General features: G+C 48.7%; 2 protein-coding genes across 2 annotated transcripts; one reads left to right on the top strand and one right to left on the bottom strand.

Moving 5' to 3' along the window:
• Positions 1-3,234: 3,234 nt before the first annotated feature.
• Positions 3,235-4,804, bottom strand: ACHE_50309A (lysine N(6)-hydroxylase/L-ornithine N(5)-oxygenase family protein; the record flags this gene model as incomplete). Its single annotated transcript, XM_043280012.1, has 2 exons — positions 3,235-3,865; positions 3,927-4,804. 2 exons carry the CDS (start codon positions 4,802-4,804, stop codon positions 3,235-3,237), a joined length of 1,509 nt encoding a protein of 502 aa, XP_043137633.1.
• A 7,307-nt stretch (positions 4,805-12,111) lies between these two features.
• On the top strand, positions 12,112-15,284 carry ACHE_50310S (tyrosine protein kinase SWE1; the record flags this gene model as incomplete). The annotated part of the gene is made up of 2 exons (XM_043280013.1): positions 12,112-14,502; positions 14,559-15,284. The coding sequence occupies 2 exons, from the start codon at positions 12,112-12,114 to the stop codon at positions 15,282-15,284; spliced, it is 3,117 nt and encodes a 1,038-aa protein (XP_043137634.1).
• Between the last annotated feature and the right edge of the window lie 939 nt (positions 15,285-16,223).

The following is a 16,223-nucleotide window of genomic DNA, read 5'->3' on the forward strand; positions in this document are numbered from 1 at the left end:
TTGGCTTGCTTTTTTGTTTGTCTTTCTTCTGTATGTACTATGTTTGCATACGAGTCCATGAAATTACGGATACTCGCCACATGGATTCGCCTTTTTTTTTTTTCCTGTCCCACGTTGCGTGCTCGAATTCCACCAACTAATTCGCCAGCCGTCACATACACATACACTGACAAGGATTCTAGCGTATGCATACTGTGGTGACAGGCAAGCAAGCAACGAGTTATAATAGGCTAGGTCCATGTACAGAGGGGAAGGTTATGCAATATGCATGATGACAAGTTTATTTTTACACAGCTAGCATAATTTGCTAATACATACGAATTTTTACATACGCATCAGGGTCTAGTCATTCGAGTGGTAATTTTGAAGAATGGGTTTCAATCCTTTGTTACGAGTTCGTAGGCTCTAGAAGGCTAGAAAGGATGATCTTGATTTGCAGGTGCAGTTGATCGTCTCTGCATCGTCCCATCTGACCATTCTCTACCTGCGACACGGGTGTTGCCCTTCCTGGGAGTGCAGGGGTCTTCACTTCGTGGAGAGGCGAGCATGGGTGTTGATACTAAGGTATAATTGACGATGGACTATGATCCCGGCATTGGGATTATGCGCCATTGTTTCTGAAATAGGATGCATACATGCATTTGTTCAATGGCCAATTGGATTGCAGTGTATTGCGCTATTCTTACCCCATGTTTCCCATGTTTCAACGATTGACTAGACCTCAATTCGACCTGGCTTTCTCATTCAATTAGGTAAACCGAGGGTTGTCCTATATGAAGGATACGTAGCACTGCAAGGATGCCACGCTAGGTACCCAACAGCAAACAGGGCATGTATGCCTTCAATTGCCATCTGGCATAGCTGCTTACTGCCACCAAGGTACGAAAAAACGCCATCCAAAGTGCCCCATAGCCCAAGCGGTACCTGCAGAATCCTATTCTACTGATTATCAGATAATCAACAGTATCAATCAAATTAATCAACTCATTAGATCTCAAAGTTTGGTTGAGAAGAGATTAATGATATTCCACCGCTTAATCCATGGATAGAATCCTCCCGTACCGTACCGTTCTTCCGTTTGCAGCATTCTCCGTAGAACGGGCTTTCTTGTTCAGGTCGTCAGCACGACGGAGCCAAGACTACGTACGGGCCGGGTCTCGCTTGAATTTTCGGGTGGACGGGAAACAGAATACGGGATACAGGACAGTCCGGAGGTCGAGGAAGCAGAGAAATGCACGATCTTACTAGGTGCATTGGGCAAGGACACCCTTGTAGGAGTACAGGCTATGGAATAATAAGCTACAGGATGGATTACGGCCCATGACTAGGTCAGAATTATACAGGGTAAGTGCCGAGACATGAGTGGGCTTGTGACATTTCCTCTTCCCACCACCATCAAATCAATCAATCAGATAAGATAGTTGATTGGATCTCTACAGACGTACGTACGTACACAATACTCCAACTTCGTGTACGGAGCATATACAAGAAAGAAAAAAAAAAAAAGGCGGTCTGAACCGTCCTATTGAGAGGCGCAGAGAGCTTACTGAAATTTCCTCAACCCCATATTAAGACTGGAGTCAACCAGAAAACCATATCCGATGTCGCTGAGCGCGCGTTAGCCTGGCAAAAAAGGGCGCTAGGATCTTATCTCGGAAGCGGTATTTTTGGTATTTTGCAATTCGTGGTATTTTACACCTCCGTACGGGCACACTTCCCATCGCGCTTCCAGAGTAGTAGTTACGGCTAAATTACATACTGTACTCGAGCTACGCCCCATGGTATTTAATGGTCTCGCTTGGAAGAACTCTTATTTATTCCATGGCGGGTACGCCCGAATACGGAGCTTTGTGGTGGTTAGTGCAGAGTCAGTCTTTTCTGGGCGGCGTATTACTCCGTACAGAAGAGCAATGTTCTCTTGTCAAAGGGGTAAACCGGGACAAGAAGGGGCTCGTGTGTTCTGTAGAACTCAAATTGGTTTACCGGGGACTGGGAAGTGATGCGATACTATAGGATTTGCAGAGTTCAAAGAGGAATATCTATCTAAAAGAAAAGTAGACGAGCTCAATTGAACAGATTAATCATTACTCTTTAAAACAGCACCGTACAGCTCTCCTAGCTCAAAAAAACCAGCAAGTGTGAACAACCACTGCCATTGACACCAACGCACAATAATCTAATCAGATAAAAATTTTCCATTTTACGCGTTATCTGATCCGTAGCGTTTGCCGAGGCTTTGACAGTTAGCCAATCAGTACGCGCAGCCAAGACTTCGTGCCACTGATTGATTACGATGCGCTTTTGAAAAAGTCTGGAACGATCTGCAGAAATCAAAACAGAGCTGTCTTGGGTGATGTTGGCCAATTTTCTTGTTTGATTTTTTTTCGCTGTACCTGCAGGATTTTATCATGGGGTCTGGTATTTTTTTTCCCCTTTTTTTCCTCGCTTGACTTCCGAGGTCAATGTTACTTGGGGAACTGGAGTTGGAGTGGCCATGGTACATAACACTCCATGCATAGTTTGTACGAGAAAACAATTCCTCACCGTCTCTTTCACCAATCTACCCAAACACCCCCAAATGGAGCACTGCATATCGAAGCCGTAACTCAGCCGCAGGGAGCGACAGGGTCTGGCAGAAGCTCTGCGCCCTAAAGCAAGCGGACCCATTTCCAGGCAGTGCTCATCGTACCACCTCTCTCGGCGCCCTTTACCAGCCTAGGATGTTCCGACGATGATCCCACTGTTCCTACGTGCGATCCGGGTCCCGTCAATTTCGCGCGCCCCAGTTTTCGCCTGGTCAATCCGTGGTTGGCTTCAAGTGTGCGGATTTGTGATTTTCACATGAGGCAAGGATCTGGCTTGCTTGCACAGATGTAGTAAGAGTCCTTTCGGAGTTGTCCGCAGTATGGAATCGATTCTGTGGTATGCGCTTCTTTGCTGCGGGATAATGCTAGGGATTGTACGGTGCCTAGTTAGAAGGAGCAATTGAGTAGCATAGCTATTCAGAAGAATAGAATAAATTCAATCTCTATCAAGCTGTCAACTTCTATACACCCAAAAAGATATAAAATAATGGGGAATAATAGTAGTATATATATAGGGAAATAAATAAAGACAACAATGTAACAAATCATGCATCAATGGACCACGGAGCAGATTTTAGAAAACGACTTCTTTTTTAAGACGGGCCAGGTCACAGACCCAAGACCCGATTGGCACACTTCTTCTCTTCAATTACAGCATGGCACGAATTGGGGTGGTGTCCTGCACCTCCTTGCCCGCCAGCTGCTCGCCAAAGAGCGATTGCACCATTTCTCCACCGCGCGCCGCCAGGACAGACAGCAAGCTGTCACTCAGACCGTGAGTCTTCTCGTTGCAGCCCTGGAGCCAGACACCAGCCCGCCCGCTGACCTTTCTGGGGTCCATCTGGACCCGGTAATCCCGGCTGGGGACCCATTGGTCTAGGTTTGCGGGTCGCAGATGCTGGACATTACGCAAAATGTCCTCGTGCGCATCGCGCTGGTAGCCAGTAGCCACCATGAGAGCATCAACTTCCAAGGTCTCCTTGCCTTCCGAGGGAGCGGCGTTGTCCTTAGAGGACCGGACATGGAGGCGCATCCGGTTCTCCGGGCCGTGGTGCTCAACGCGAGTGATCTTGCGGGATGGAAGGATGCGGTGTTGCCATTGGGTCTCGTCGGGGTTCTTGACGCGTTGGAGGTACAGGTCATTGTAAATCTGCTCGATCAATTCGAGACGGACAACACTGTAGTTGGTTGCCTTGTCGGCAGCGAGAGAGCGCTGACGCTCTTCAGGAGTCATGTTGTAGAAGGTTTCGACACGTTCAGGGTTAAAGACTTCGTTGACACTGTACACAAATTGCGTTGTTAGCTGCGCATCTAATCAAAGGGTGTGAAAATGTAACATACAACGGCGAGTCGTCACTAGGACGCATAGCGGTATCTCTCATGATCAAAGTTGTACGCGCATTGGGATAGCGCTTCTGCAGGTCGTGGTAGATCTCAGCGGCACTTTGGCCGCTTCCCAGGACGGCAATGTTGTAAGGGTCGGAGTCGTTCTTCAGCATGGCGGGAAGGGTGGTACAGTACTTGGAGGAGTGCATGATACGCGGGTCCTGGGGAAGACCAGGGGGCATCTTCGCCTTGCCGCCAATGGCAATGACGACCTTGCGGGCGTTTCTCGAAGTAATCTCGCCCGTCTCAACATCGCGCGAGAGAACGGTGAAGTAGTCCACCGCGGAGCTGGCAGGGTCCGATTTTCCAGGAATCACCTCCACAACCTCCTGTCCGTAGGCCACCACGTCCGAGAATCTCTCAGCACACCACCGCATGTAGTCTTCGAACTCCATCCGAGCCGGAAGGAAGGTTCCCAAGTTGGTGAAGTCAATCAAGCGACCTTTCTGGTGAAGGTAGTTGAGGAAGGTGAAGCTGCTGCGAGGGTCACGGAGGGTTGCCAAGTCTTTGATGAACGAAATCTGCATGCGGGAGCCAGGCACCAGCATGCCCGAGTGCCAGGCGAATCGCTTCTGTCGCTCGAGGAAGCAAACCTTGGGCTGGAAGTTGGTGTTGGTGCCAGGCTTTGCGAGAGCGGGGTCCAAGGAATCGTGGAGAGCAATGCCAATTGCCAGAGAAGCCGGACCGAAACCGATGCAGAGGACATCGTGCATGTCTTCTGTAGGAGTCGCCTTGAGACGAGAAGGACCGCGCGAAGACGAAGGCTGAGCACGAGGCATAGTGGTCGATGTGGTAGGGTAGTTGATCTCAGGTTTGCGCAGAACAGATTCCATAACGAGAGAGACGATGGATTAGGTTAGAGAAAGCAGGGGAAAGAGAGTCGAGGAAAAAACAGAAGAATGAGACGAAGATAAAACGGAACCTCTCTCTTGACCGGAGAGAAGGATGCAAGTATTACTATACAGTAGAAGGTATAAAGCGAGAGGATCAAGAGGGGAGTATAAGAGAGAGAGAGAGAGGTGTGAGTGAGAGAAGGAAGAAAAAATGTCAAGAGCAGCAGGTAAAACGATCAAATATGTACCTCTGGACGAGGATGACGATCACCGAAGAATGAATTTATTGTTAGAAATTAAAAAAGTAATTAAATTTCAAGGAACCGAAATTTTGAAACTTGCAAAAGTCACTGGTTTTTTTTTTTTTTTTTGACAGCGGAAATCGCGTATGTATGATGACTCGGTCCACCACGACTCCATGAAAGGACGTGAATTATGTTAGTCATGAGGACTGTCAGAGAAACAGTACAGTACAGCAGTCTCTATAAGCAGGGACTATAGTCAAGCCCGTGCTATGTGGATGAAGAGTGCGTATACAGTGGGAGCTTCTGCATAGGGCAGCTGATTGATACGGGCATATCTTATCGAAGTCAGGTCAACCGAGGTGGCCACGATCATGTTGTCTCAAAGAATATGCATCGAAAGGCAGAGAAAAGAGATTATCTCCGAATTGAATGTTTTCTTTTTCTTGTCGCAAGTTATCATTACCACTATGATTATTCTTGTAAAATTTAGAGAAAGGTACAAGAAAGTGGGATGAGGGGAGGAAATGCACACCCGCACTAACGGCGATTAGATCCGCCGCCCGATGTCGGGAACAAGCGCCGTAAATTTGTATACATACCGTTCTATTACTGGCCTATGATGCAATTCTTACTCTACTACTGTGAAAGCTCGCCATAATAATAGTCTAAGTACAAAGCAGGGTATGACTGCTATGCTATATCACGCGTCAAATCATGAGTATAACTCAATTCAATGCATACTCTGACCACGCCACTCACAGCTTTACCGTTTGTCGCAGACTAGCAAGGATTCCACATCCTTGAACGCGGGAGGGAAAATGATTCCGCACGGCTTCCATCCACACGGTACAGAACATTGGATCAGATCACTGCCTCCTTGCCTATAGAACACTCTATACAAGAAATTCTGCAGCCTCAAACCAGACTGTATTGGGACAGTTGCATGGGATTTCCCACGCGTGGCGGTTATTCCAATCAATCACATCCCACTTATTATAATTATCTGATCGTTCGTTGGCTGACGGCCAGGAGATTCGCACTTCCCACGCTATCCAAATGCATGGGGTCAGTGAGCACCACATGTGCTTTGGTCCGCAGACGGTAATCACAGACCACCGGGTCTGTTGATGCTGGTTGGTGGCATAGGATATCATCATTCGGCCTTCTTTCGACCTCATGCCACTTCTTGAAGGATCGAGTCATGATGTACAGGGACTAAGACGATAAACTCCACCTGAAGGATTACGAAAATCAAATGAGGTTCACCGAGTAACTAATTTATCGTATGTGAGAGGTCAATACGTGCTCCGAAGTACTCTCGTACCTGTCCCCCACATCATTTCTCTGTGCGTTGATACGATTACTATGGTCGGAATGCTGAAACATAAACTAAGATGTCGATGACGACCTCTTCGGCTTGGATCACGACGGGAATACATGCACGTCTGCAGACATGAGAGGTAATATGAGCCATCGAGTCAAGGTCTTATTTCTCCATTCTCGCCGTTCATCGAGTATATACAGCGGGAGGACCCTTGAATTATCATTCGATATACTCAGAAAGCACAAAGACGATGAGAACAGTAATATAAAAACAGAGGTACATTTACCACCATCGGTTTTTCCTTCATCTGACACTGACAAAGCGATACTCAAGGTTCTATTCACTATTTGCTTGAATGATCTGGTTCATTTCCATGCAAGCAAACATGAAACATATGCTTCTGAGTGGAAGTGTTCTCCACTGGGCCAGCATGAAGGAGGCACCAGCTCATAGCTGTCGAGCGTCTGCTAAACGGTAATTAGCGCACAACGCTGCGATATTCTTCCACAACTCGCGTCTCTCTTCTCGCGAGCTACCCGTACCGTCTGGCGCGCCTCGAGCATACACGCCTTGTGGCATGTTATCATTGGAATCAGCAAATTTGGCATTCCCTGAGAGAGCTGACATCTTTCTAAAGATTGTCCCTATTGAATGGCGATAAGAGGGTGTGTATTGGGCGCACCATTTTGATTCAGCTGATAAGGACCAGCTCCAACGAGTGGGCCACTGGTGACCGAAAAAACGATTTCCCTGCGTCTGAATAGTTTCGGGGTGTCTGCATTTCATCGAAGAGAAAGCAAACTTTGTTCGCTGATTCTCGAGCAGATTGCTCCTGAATTCATTTAGACTAAGGTACGAAATAGAAACAGTTATAAAGGCCAATTCCTTTCGTCTTAGCTATCCTGCTTGCTGTGATACTGCCTTCAAGCCGTATGAACTTGGTGTTTACCAACTCTTTGACTCAAACAAATAATCGCCCGGTTGGTGCCAAATGGCGCACTTCTCTGCTGTCCAGATGTGATGCACGATGATGGTATCAGTGTATGAACGGCATTAGCTCTGTGAGGGGTGTCCGACAGCAGATACTGCGCCCAACAACAGGAGTTGAGCAAAATGGTCTTTCCACGATGTTATGCGTCGTGAACAATGTAAGTTCTCGTATCTCCTGGAATGGGCGCCGCTTTGAAATATCCCTCGTTCGACCGCAAACAATATTTGCACTTATTTCCGCATTTTATCAACACATAGTGATAGTCCAAGGTAGAGAGGTATTGAGCACGCGCTGGAAAGAATAAACGCTCTAGACGGACGATTCCATACCATATCTGGCAAAATATGGATGACTTCTTTCTCATTCCAGGATTCGAGTGGACCGTAAGGGCCTGGGGAGAAAAATTACAAGGCAGAAAGAGGGTTGATTGAGAGAAGTTTCCGCGAGGTTGTGCCTACAGAACCGACGCTGTACTATGTACTAACATGGAAAGAGCCTAAACAGGAAGGTGCATTCTTGACGGAGATATGAGGGATTAAACATGTCTCAATAAAACCTTAATTCTCTATAAGATACCGTTTATATCGTAGACATCTTATTCTATACTGTTGAATGCATAACTGATCTGGGACTATGAAGTTCGTATGTAAATGTGAATGCAATGCCATGCCACAGGCCACGTAATGTGTCCTCCCCGTACGAGATATTTCTTTTTTCTAGAAAAGAGAATATAGAAGAGAATGCGCGAATATCCTCTCTAGAAACATTTCTACGCTCCCTGTATGCGTATGTATGGAAGATCCTGTCGGGCTTCTACTCCCCCACGCCCCCCATCGTCGGGTATCTATAATTACTCGCCACCAGAAGAAGTCTATTTGAGACAGCATAGGACGCGAAAAAAGAAAAGAGAAGTCTATGCCTCGTTCCCCCCACCTCAAGGACGCGTGATTACGAACCGCAGATTTATCATTGTTATTCTCATTGATGTCCATCCGGCACAACACATAATCTGGTTCCTCCCAGTGATCGTACTTTATGATGTCTCTTCACAATGGCACGTGAGCATGTTGTGCATTCTGTATGCAGTCTGCATTGGATGCTGTATACATGCAGGTAAACTTGGCATGTCATAACCATCCAATTGGATGGTGTATTCACTACTTGAAGTCGCTACCGCGGAAGCTATTAAGGTGTTAATGCTCTCGCCTGGTCTTTACATGTACCTACTGCTTTTATATTGCATTACGGAACTATCATTGTTCTTCGGGTGCGATGGAATATTTGGTTTCTTCTTGCGTATTGAGAATGTGTACGGGGTACTCGAGATATATATATCCGCACACCACTTCATACTGCATCCCTTCACCAATAAAAGTTATACATCTATGAACCGCTTTTTAATTTGATCTGGCTTATAGAAATGCCCGCATTAGCAAAGTGCATCTTCTGTCATTGACGGTCTGGATGTCAGTCGATATAGTATAGTAAAATGTGGGTGTAGCTGATGTGCTTCGTATGAGTTCAAATATCACCTAAAATATTCTACTCGGTTTTCATTTACAATATGAGCTACATATTCAGAGGAATATGTCTGTGATCAGAGCATCCTTGCGAGCAAATAGAATGCGTCCGATGTCAAAGGGAAGATCAAGATCACCCACGTGTAATGCATCACAGCAGCTCGTGAATTATCCATATCAAATCCATGACCTGTGTAGTGTGTATATATGTCAAAACCAAAGACGGGGGAATTCATGAAGACCCGACCGCTATGCATGGAAACGCTACGACTCCAACTGCTACCATTACCACCAGGTCTGATGAAAGTGAGAGGGAAGAACGCCCATGTCCGTTGCGTAGTTGTCATTGAGCCCAACTGGACATGAACTGTCGTTGGAAGTCAATTGCGTGTCTCCGCCAGTCCAGGGAACGCAAGGCAAATTGAAGGTTGTTGACCGACTCCGACATGCCAGTCTTTCTCCACGGAATTTGATAATCGGCCACCGTTTTGGCTATGCACTTGTTTTCATGGTTGTTGCTGGTACTTGTTAATCGCTCGGATTCCAATGGAGCTGAGACACTAAAGTTGCGTGTTCGAGATTATAGAAGACGGCTCTAGTCGCAATGGAATGAAACCTAATGAATGGAGTTCCAGCAAAAATATCTCAAATAAACGCACTCGTTATCGGCTTCAAAGCGGATAACAGACTCATGCCGTCATTCTCAAGGCAATTGAATTTTTGAGCGTATTGAACCTTATCCCATGCGGCGTTTGCGTTGAATAGATGCTAGGGACGAGAGATAATGAGATTTTGCCTCGCAGTCGGACGATCCGAAACGATAGATTAGCCCGAATTGTCTGGATCCACGGTTAGATCGAGCGCAAAGTCAAGCGTAGGGCAGGCTGCCGTGGACAACTGGTGCGGTCAAGACGATATATACCAGTTCTGCACGGGAATAATTGACGGATGAGAGGGATGGCGCTGTGGCGTAAGGGGGGTTCAGTTTGAAACCTGGAACTTGGACATCGTCCACCATTCTCTCCATACCTGCGTACATAAAATCGCAAACTTTATGCATGCTGACTAACGACGCCTCGTTCTCTGCAAGGGAATATTTCCAATTATTTGTTTGAAGATGAAGCACAGGGGCGCAACGCATGCAATGTGGCTGTATGTTGATCGCATTAGCGTTTAGGGAAAGTTTGCGGTCTGAGTGTCGTTGAATCCTGGAAAGGCTGAAAATAGAGTGCCTGACGATGAACCATGGGTGGCCGTTGTGTTCGTCTCCCGAGCGATGGGTATACAGATCATATCATGACCGGATCTGATCAGGACAGATCCCATGCAACTGAATCATTTCGGATATCTCATCGAACAGCATAGTTTTCGATTTCCCCAGGTTGGACACGTCGCGATCAGTAGGACACGTGGATTGGCGGGGCGTAGTAGCTGTACTGTACAGTATGGTATTGCACCAAATCAGCACCTTTTCATCTTATTTTTCTTCTCTGTCAATCTCACACGAAGACAAGCAATTTATATTCCCAGCATTTAGATAGGGACGGTGAAGGGAGACAGTACATCTCGCAGGGCTGGATATTGCACGCGAGGAGCAGAGGGGGAAGCAAGGGTTCTGGATTGGGTTATCGATACCATTATCACCCCATACTCTGATGGCTATCGATATCGATATGCACCCGTCGTGGATCTGGAGTAGTGTATCTATTCTAATCTCCGCCATGATGGCTGCATGATGTAGTGTCAACGATACCATATTCTATATTCCCGCCAGAATGTTATGAGGAATAATAAGTGAACATAACCGAATAGAACCACCACTATACAGGGGTAGTAGAACTAGTATCAATAATGAAGAACGTAACGTGACCGTGTATCATGACGCCATGTCACGCGTCCCCGTACCCGGGACTAATCCCAATCGGGCATGCGTCAACACAACATCCACGCGCGGCGCGTTGGCGCTTCGAGTCGCCCCCCCCCCAAAAAAAATTATACTCGGCCAGAACTACGGTTACTTCCTTTCATCCTCAACCTCTTTCCGCTTTCAAAGCTCTTAATCCGGATTCAAGATTTAACTCCATCGTACTTGTCTTCACTGGTTGCGATCCTTTTCCGGAACTCAAAAGTTTCATTTTTTCCACCCTCTTCAACACCTCTTTCACCTGTCGTGTCGTCTATACCGCAATTTCCCAATTCGACACTTTTCCCACTCGCCCCTCCCTTTCCGCGACAACTCACACCCTCTCGCTTTGGTCGCTAATAATCGACATACATACATTTCTCGCGTGGCTGTCCAGTTAAATTTTCTTTCTTTTTTTTTGGAGGGGTGCCTTGTCGACATCATACCCCTTGCGCGCGCAGTCTGTCCTCCCCTCCTTCCTCAACGGAAGGGATAGATAACCGCTCCCTCTTGCTGCATTTCGCTCGCCGCCCTTTCTGTTCGTCGTTTGTCAACAGCCTCTTTTGTGTCTCTGTCTCTTACACCGACTAGGAGAAGAAGCACTATCGCCTTCCTCGCTTCGTTCCTGCCGATTCCGCGCATTTCGCGAAAAAAAAATAGAAGGCGCATCGCGGTTGTCACTTCGAAACATTCCCGCATCGCAGGTCGCGCCTACCGTTTCCCCGCTGCAAACAATTTCCTGGCGTTTCAGCGCGCGCATATATTTGTATTCGTTTCGTGTTTGGGCCTGGTTTGCCCCGCGTGTCGCGCGCGCGTTTTTGTGTGGCCTAAGCTTCTCAGGACGCATAGGAGGAACATAATCCCTAAGCGCATCGAGCCTTTTGGCGTCATCGAATTCCTCCGGCCTCGCGATGTTCTAGATTGGTGCCAATCGACCATCGCCCTCCTTCGTCATTTACCCTGATCCACATTGTTACCAAATTTCCGGCGTCTCCCAGTGGACGATAGGTACCTTTGCGGCCTAACCGGCTCCGCATTCCACAACTCTGGTCCTTGGGCAGGAGAATTTGTGCTAGCACTGCCACTGGCTGTTTGTGCTTGGTTCTCCACTGTCGCTCTGTTTTGGGTCTCGTTGTATACAGTCAACATCCCATCGTTGTCTTGTCACCCTACGGAGGGATCGTCTTTGACATCGGTCATTGATTCCCTGAAGCGTCATACCATCGCCTCTACCAGCTTTGTTCACAAAGATCTCTATTGACGCCTCTTGAAGAAATCTTCCTATTATCATTCCTGCCGTGACGCTCATACATTCTCGGTAATCATGGTTGCAACCTTTTCGCCGCACCGGAATGCGGGTGGCACGCTCCATCTGCCCTCGCACTCAGGCATTCACCATGTTGATGCTAGTTCGGCAATCCGGCAACTCCGCCGTTCTTTGTCCCGGTCGCCCTCTAAGGGTTCGAATTTCTCCCTGCTCACCTCGCGCAACCACTCACCATCCAAATCCACAACACCATACGTCTCATCTCCACTGTCGCCGTCGCGCCGGTCCGGCCAGGGCAACTTTGTACTTCTCCCAAGTACATCCCAACAATCCCCCTTTGCCATTCCTTATCCACCAAGCGCGAAAATCACCCGGCCGGCCATGCGGCGGACACGCACCTCCCCTCGCAGCCCGGCGAAGCGTGTATTGAACGTTTCGACCGATCAGGGCAACGCAAAGCCTCTGCAGCCAGTTCTGGCACCCTCTGGGGAGGAGAACTCACCTTCAACCCCCGAGATTGACATTCAGAGTACTCCTGACCAACCAGCAGAGGATGTTTGTCAGCGCAACGCTTCGGCCTTTGCGGAGAATGCGCTGGGCCCACGGCCAACCCTATCCCGCATCGAGAAGCGTCGGAGTGGAACGTTTTCGTACGCAGCAGTTAGCCCTTTGAAACGCAGTGATGGGACCATGAACTTGGATCAGGCTTCCCGTGGCAGTCCGTCCGCAAAGCGGCGCAGCGTCTACACACCTAACATGTCGGGCGAATCTAGTATTTTTGACAACGACAACGATGATGCCCTCATAATGGGTGACGAACCACTTGAGACTGAATCTGAAGATGAGATGCCGCCGCCGCCAGCGCCGGTCTCGCCTTTCAGCCCTTTCGCGACTGTCCCAAAGCGGTCATGCTCCTTGCGACGCTCAACGCTGCAACAGCGCCAGAGTGATCGCCCTTCTCTATTTGGCACGCCTGCTGCACCGTCCCGTCCACGCCTGGATCCAAATTTTTTCCAACCCAGCAAGGAAAGCCTTTTCTCGCCAAAACCAGAATCGAGTAACTCGCTGTTTGCAACATCCCTGAATAATGCGGCATCTCGCCAGGGCCCTCATCCTCTATCGCGGACCATCACTCAATCGTCATCCAGTTCGAGCCTTGTCGATGACTCGCCAACCCACGAACCCGCTCACAAGAGTGAGCGGCCGCGAGGCATCAACTTCTCCAAGTCTCTCCCGGCGGGAGCTACGCGCCCTGCACCAGTCCGCCGGTTAAACCGTGAGGATTCGAACATGTCTTCGGAGTCGTTTGCCACTCCTGACAACTACAAGCTTGTCAAGCCGCTACCGGCGGCGTTCATGTCGACAGGTCTGATTTCCAAGAAGAATCGGAATGCCGAAGACCCCCAGCATTCGCTGCGATCTAGCAAGAACATGCCGGACACGCCATGCAAGCGGCCCATCAACCTGTTCCCCACTGGGCCAAAACAGTCCGAGGCAGTGCCTCCATCACCATTCAACCCTCCTACCACCAGCCGCCCAAAGCCAGGCCCTTTTGCCCGTGGCATGGGAATTTTCGGCAACAGTTTCAACAAACCCGATTTTTCGCGCCGCAGTAGCTTTGTGAGTGTCGACGGCGATGATGCGCAGGCCCAGTCCCCGTCCGCCCGGTTCGATAGCCAGCCTCTGAGTGAATTAGAATTGCCTCCCACACCAACCAAACAGTCATTCTTCCCGTCTCGAACGTATCCGCCCGCGGCGTCCCAGATTGCTTCGTTGGAGAGATTGTCGGAAAGCAGAGCGAGCCCTGTGAGCGAGAAGATTTTGCGTGGATCACCGCGGACACCGCAGGACCACATCTTTCCTCCCGACCCTAGTGGCTTGTCCATCTCCGTGCAGAATGAGCCACACCCCATTGCCACAGATTTCAACGCCTCCAACCTCCCTGCAACTCCCACTGGACCTCGTGATTCTTTCCCGCTGGCCGGGAAACGCCCAAGTCTCCAGTTGACTGGATTCAACGCCCCCGACGTCGATCCAGCCTTGACATCTCGTTTCCAAAACGTTGAACTGATCGGTACCGGTGAATTCTCGCAGGTGTTTCGGGTCGCTCAACCACATGGCGAGCCCCCTGTCTTCTCCCTTCCACCAACTGGACCGAAGTCCCCAGACTCGCTTCCCAACCGAGTATGGGCTGTCAAGAAGGCCAAACAGCCTTACTCGGGATTGAGGGATCGGGAGCGCCGTATCCGGGAAGTGGACGTTCTTAAAACGTTAACCAACTCAGACCATGTGATTTCTTTTGTTGACAGTTGGGAAGCCAGCGGCCATTTGTACATCCAGACTGAGTTCTGCGAGGAAGGCAGCCTGGATGTTTTCCTGGCTGAGGTCGGACTTAAAGCCCGACTTGATGATTTCCGCATCTGGAAGATTCTGTTGGAACTGGCTTCGGTAAGATGCCCATCTCATTTCAATCAGAATGCAATAGACTGCTAATCCACCGACAGGGCGTTAAGCATATCCATGACATGGGTTACATTCACCTCGACCTCAAACCGGCCAATATCTTGGTATCCTTTGAGGGTGTACTGAAAATCGCTGACTTTGGCATGGCAACCCGATGGCCAGCGGAAGAGGGTATCGAAGGTGAAGGTGACCGCGAATATATTGGCCCGGAAATTCTAATGGGCCAGTTCGACAAGCCGGCCGACGTCTTCTCTCTCGGCCTCATCATCTTCGAAATTGCCGGGAACGTTGAACTTCCCGACAACGGCGTTTCATGGCAGAAACTCCGAAATGGCGATATGAGCGATGTCCCCAGCCTAACTTTCAGCTCGGAATCCTATGTCTGCCGAGACGCCTCTGGCAACCCAGTTTCGGAGGAACCTTCCTTCGAAGACCTTTGTGCCTCCGACTGTGGTGATGATGACTTTGGAGTGGACAGCTTCTTGGGAGGTCGCAAGCCTAAGCCGGTTCCTATGCCTCGCAGCGGGGATTTGGTGAACCCTCCTGAGTTCATGGTCGACGCAGACCATGAACAGGCGTTGGATAAGATTGTCGGGTGGATGATCTCGCCCGACCCGCTCCAGCGTCCCACAGCCGACCAGGTACTGCAGACCTATGGTGTCCAATTTGCTGAGCGTCGTCGCCGGGCCGGAGCCACAATCTACGAGGGCAACTGGGGTCCTGCAGATGAGGTCCTTGTCGAAGACGCCGAAATGATGGACGTCTAGACTTACTATTCTCTTTTCGATTCGACACGTGCATTTAAGCGGAGTTGGCGTCTTTTACAGTCCTCTGCGGTTCTTCTATTTACTCATACGCATTTCCACGACGGCGTTGAACCTGGATACATTTCTGGACTCATTTTTCCAGACTTATCTTTTTAATATTTCTCTTTGAATGACTTTCGTTCTGCTGCCCAGTGGGACATACGTGCTTCTGCGGGCCAATCCGAAGTGCCGCGATCGCGAACGCTCCTGGTGGCTTGGCCATTTACCTTGGATGAATTTTTACTTGACCACCCTCACGACTCGGATGATGTTGACCTGATTAACGATTTTACGGGCAGTTCCGGAGTTACGTGAGGATATTCGCTCGCTCCTTTCCATCTTTCCTTTGTTGCATGTACTACATACCAACCATTGATGCCATGTCTTTTTTTTTTTTTTTTTCAAATATACCAATTGTTCTGTGCCGTTTGGGATTCTTTGATGATCCCTGAGTGGAGGAGTGCTTCCCGTTGATAACCTTGTCTTTGTTGATTTGATTCCATCTTCGTTTCTTGTTTACATTTTCGGTTTCTTCAGCTTGGACAGGGCCAGGTAACTGAGCTGGATGGGACTGGCTGCTCTCACATTGCTTGTATTTTGCGTGTCTCGAAGATTCCCCATTTTCTTTGTTTTCTTTTCTCATGTGAAAGCTTTGGCTGCTGTATGAATGATTTCTCTTCTTTCCATCTGTGTCTCTATGTGTCTCGACTGAGATTTCTCTTTACTTTTCTCTTGTATTTTTCCCTACCATCAGCGAACAGCCTTGTGATCAAGCGGGCTTGAGAACAGGATAATGTCTGTTATTTAGAACTCTTGCATGAAACCATTTGGTCAACGTCGCCATGATAGACATGAATCTCTTGCTTATGAATAACTGTCTGTATTCTGTATTCTGTAGAT

Source organism: Aspergillus chevalieri, chromosome 5 (assembly GCF_016861735.1).
Source record: "Aspergillus chevalieri M1 DNA, chromosome 5, nearly complete sequence".
Lineage (NCBI taxonomy): Eukaryota > Fungi > Ascomycota > Eurotiomycetes > Eurotiales > Aspergillaceae > Aspergillus > Aspergillus chevalieri.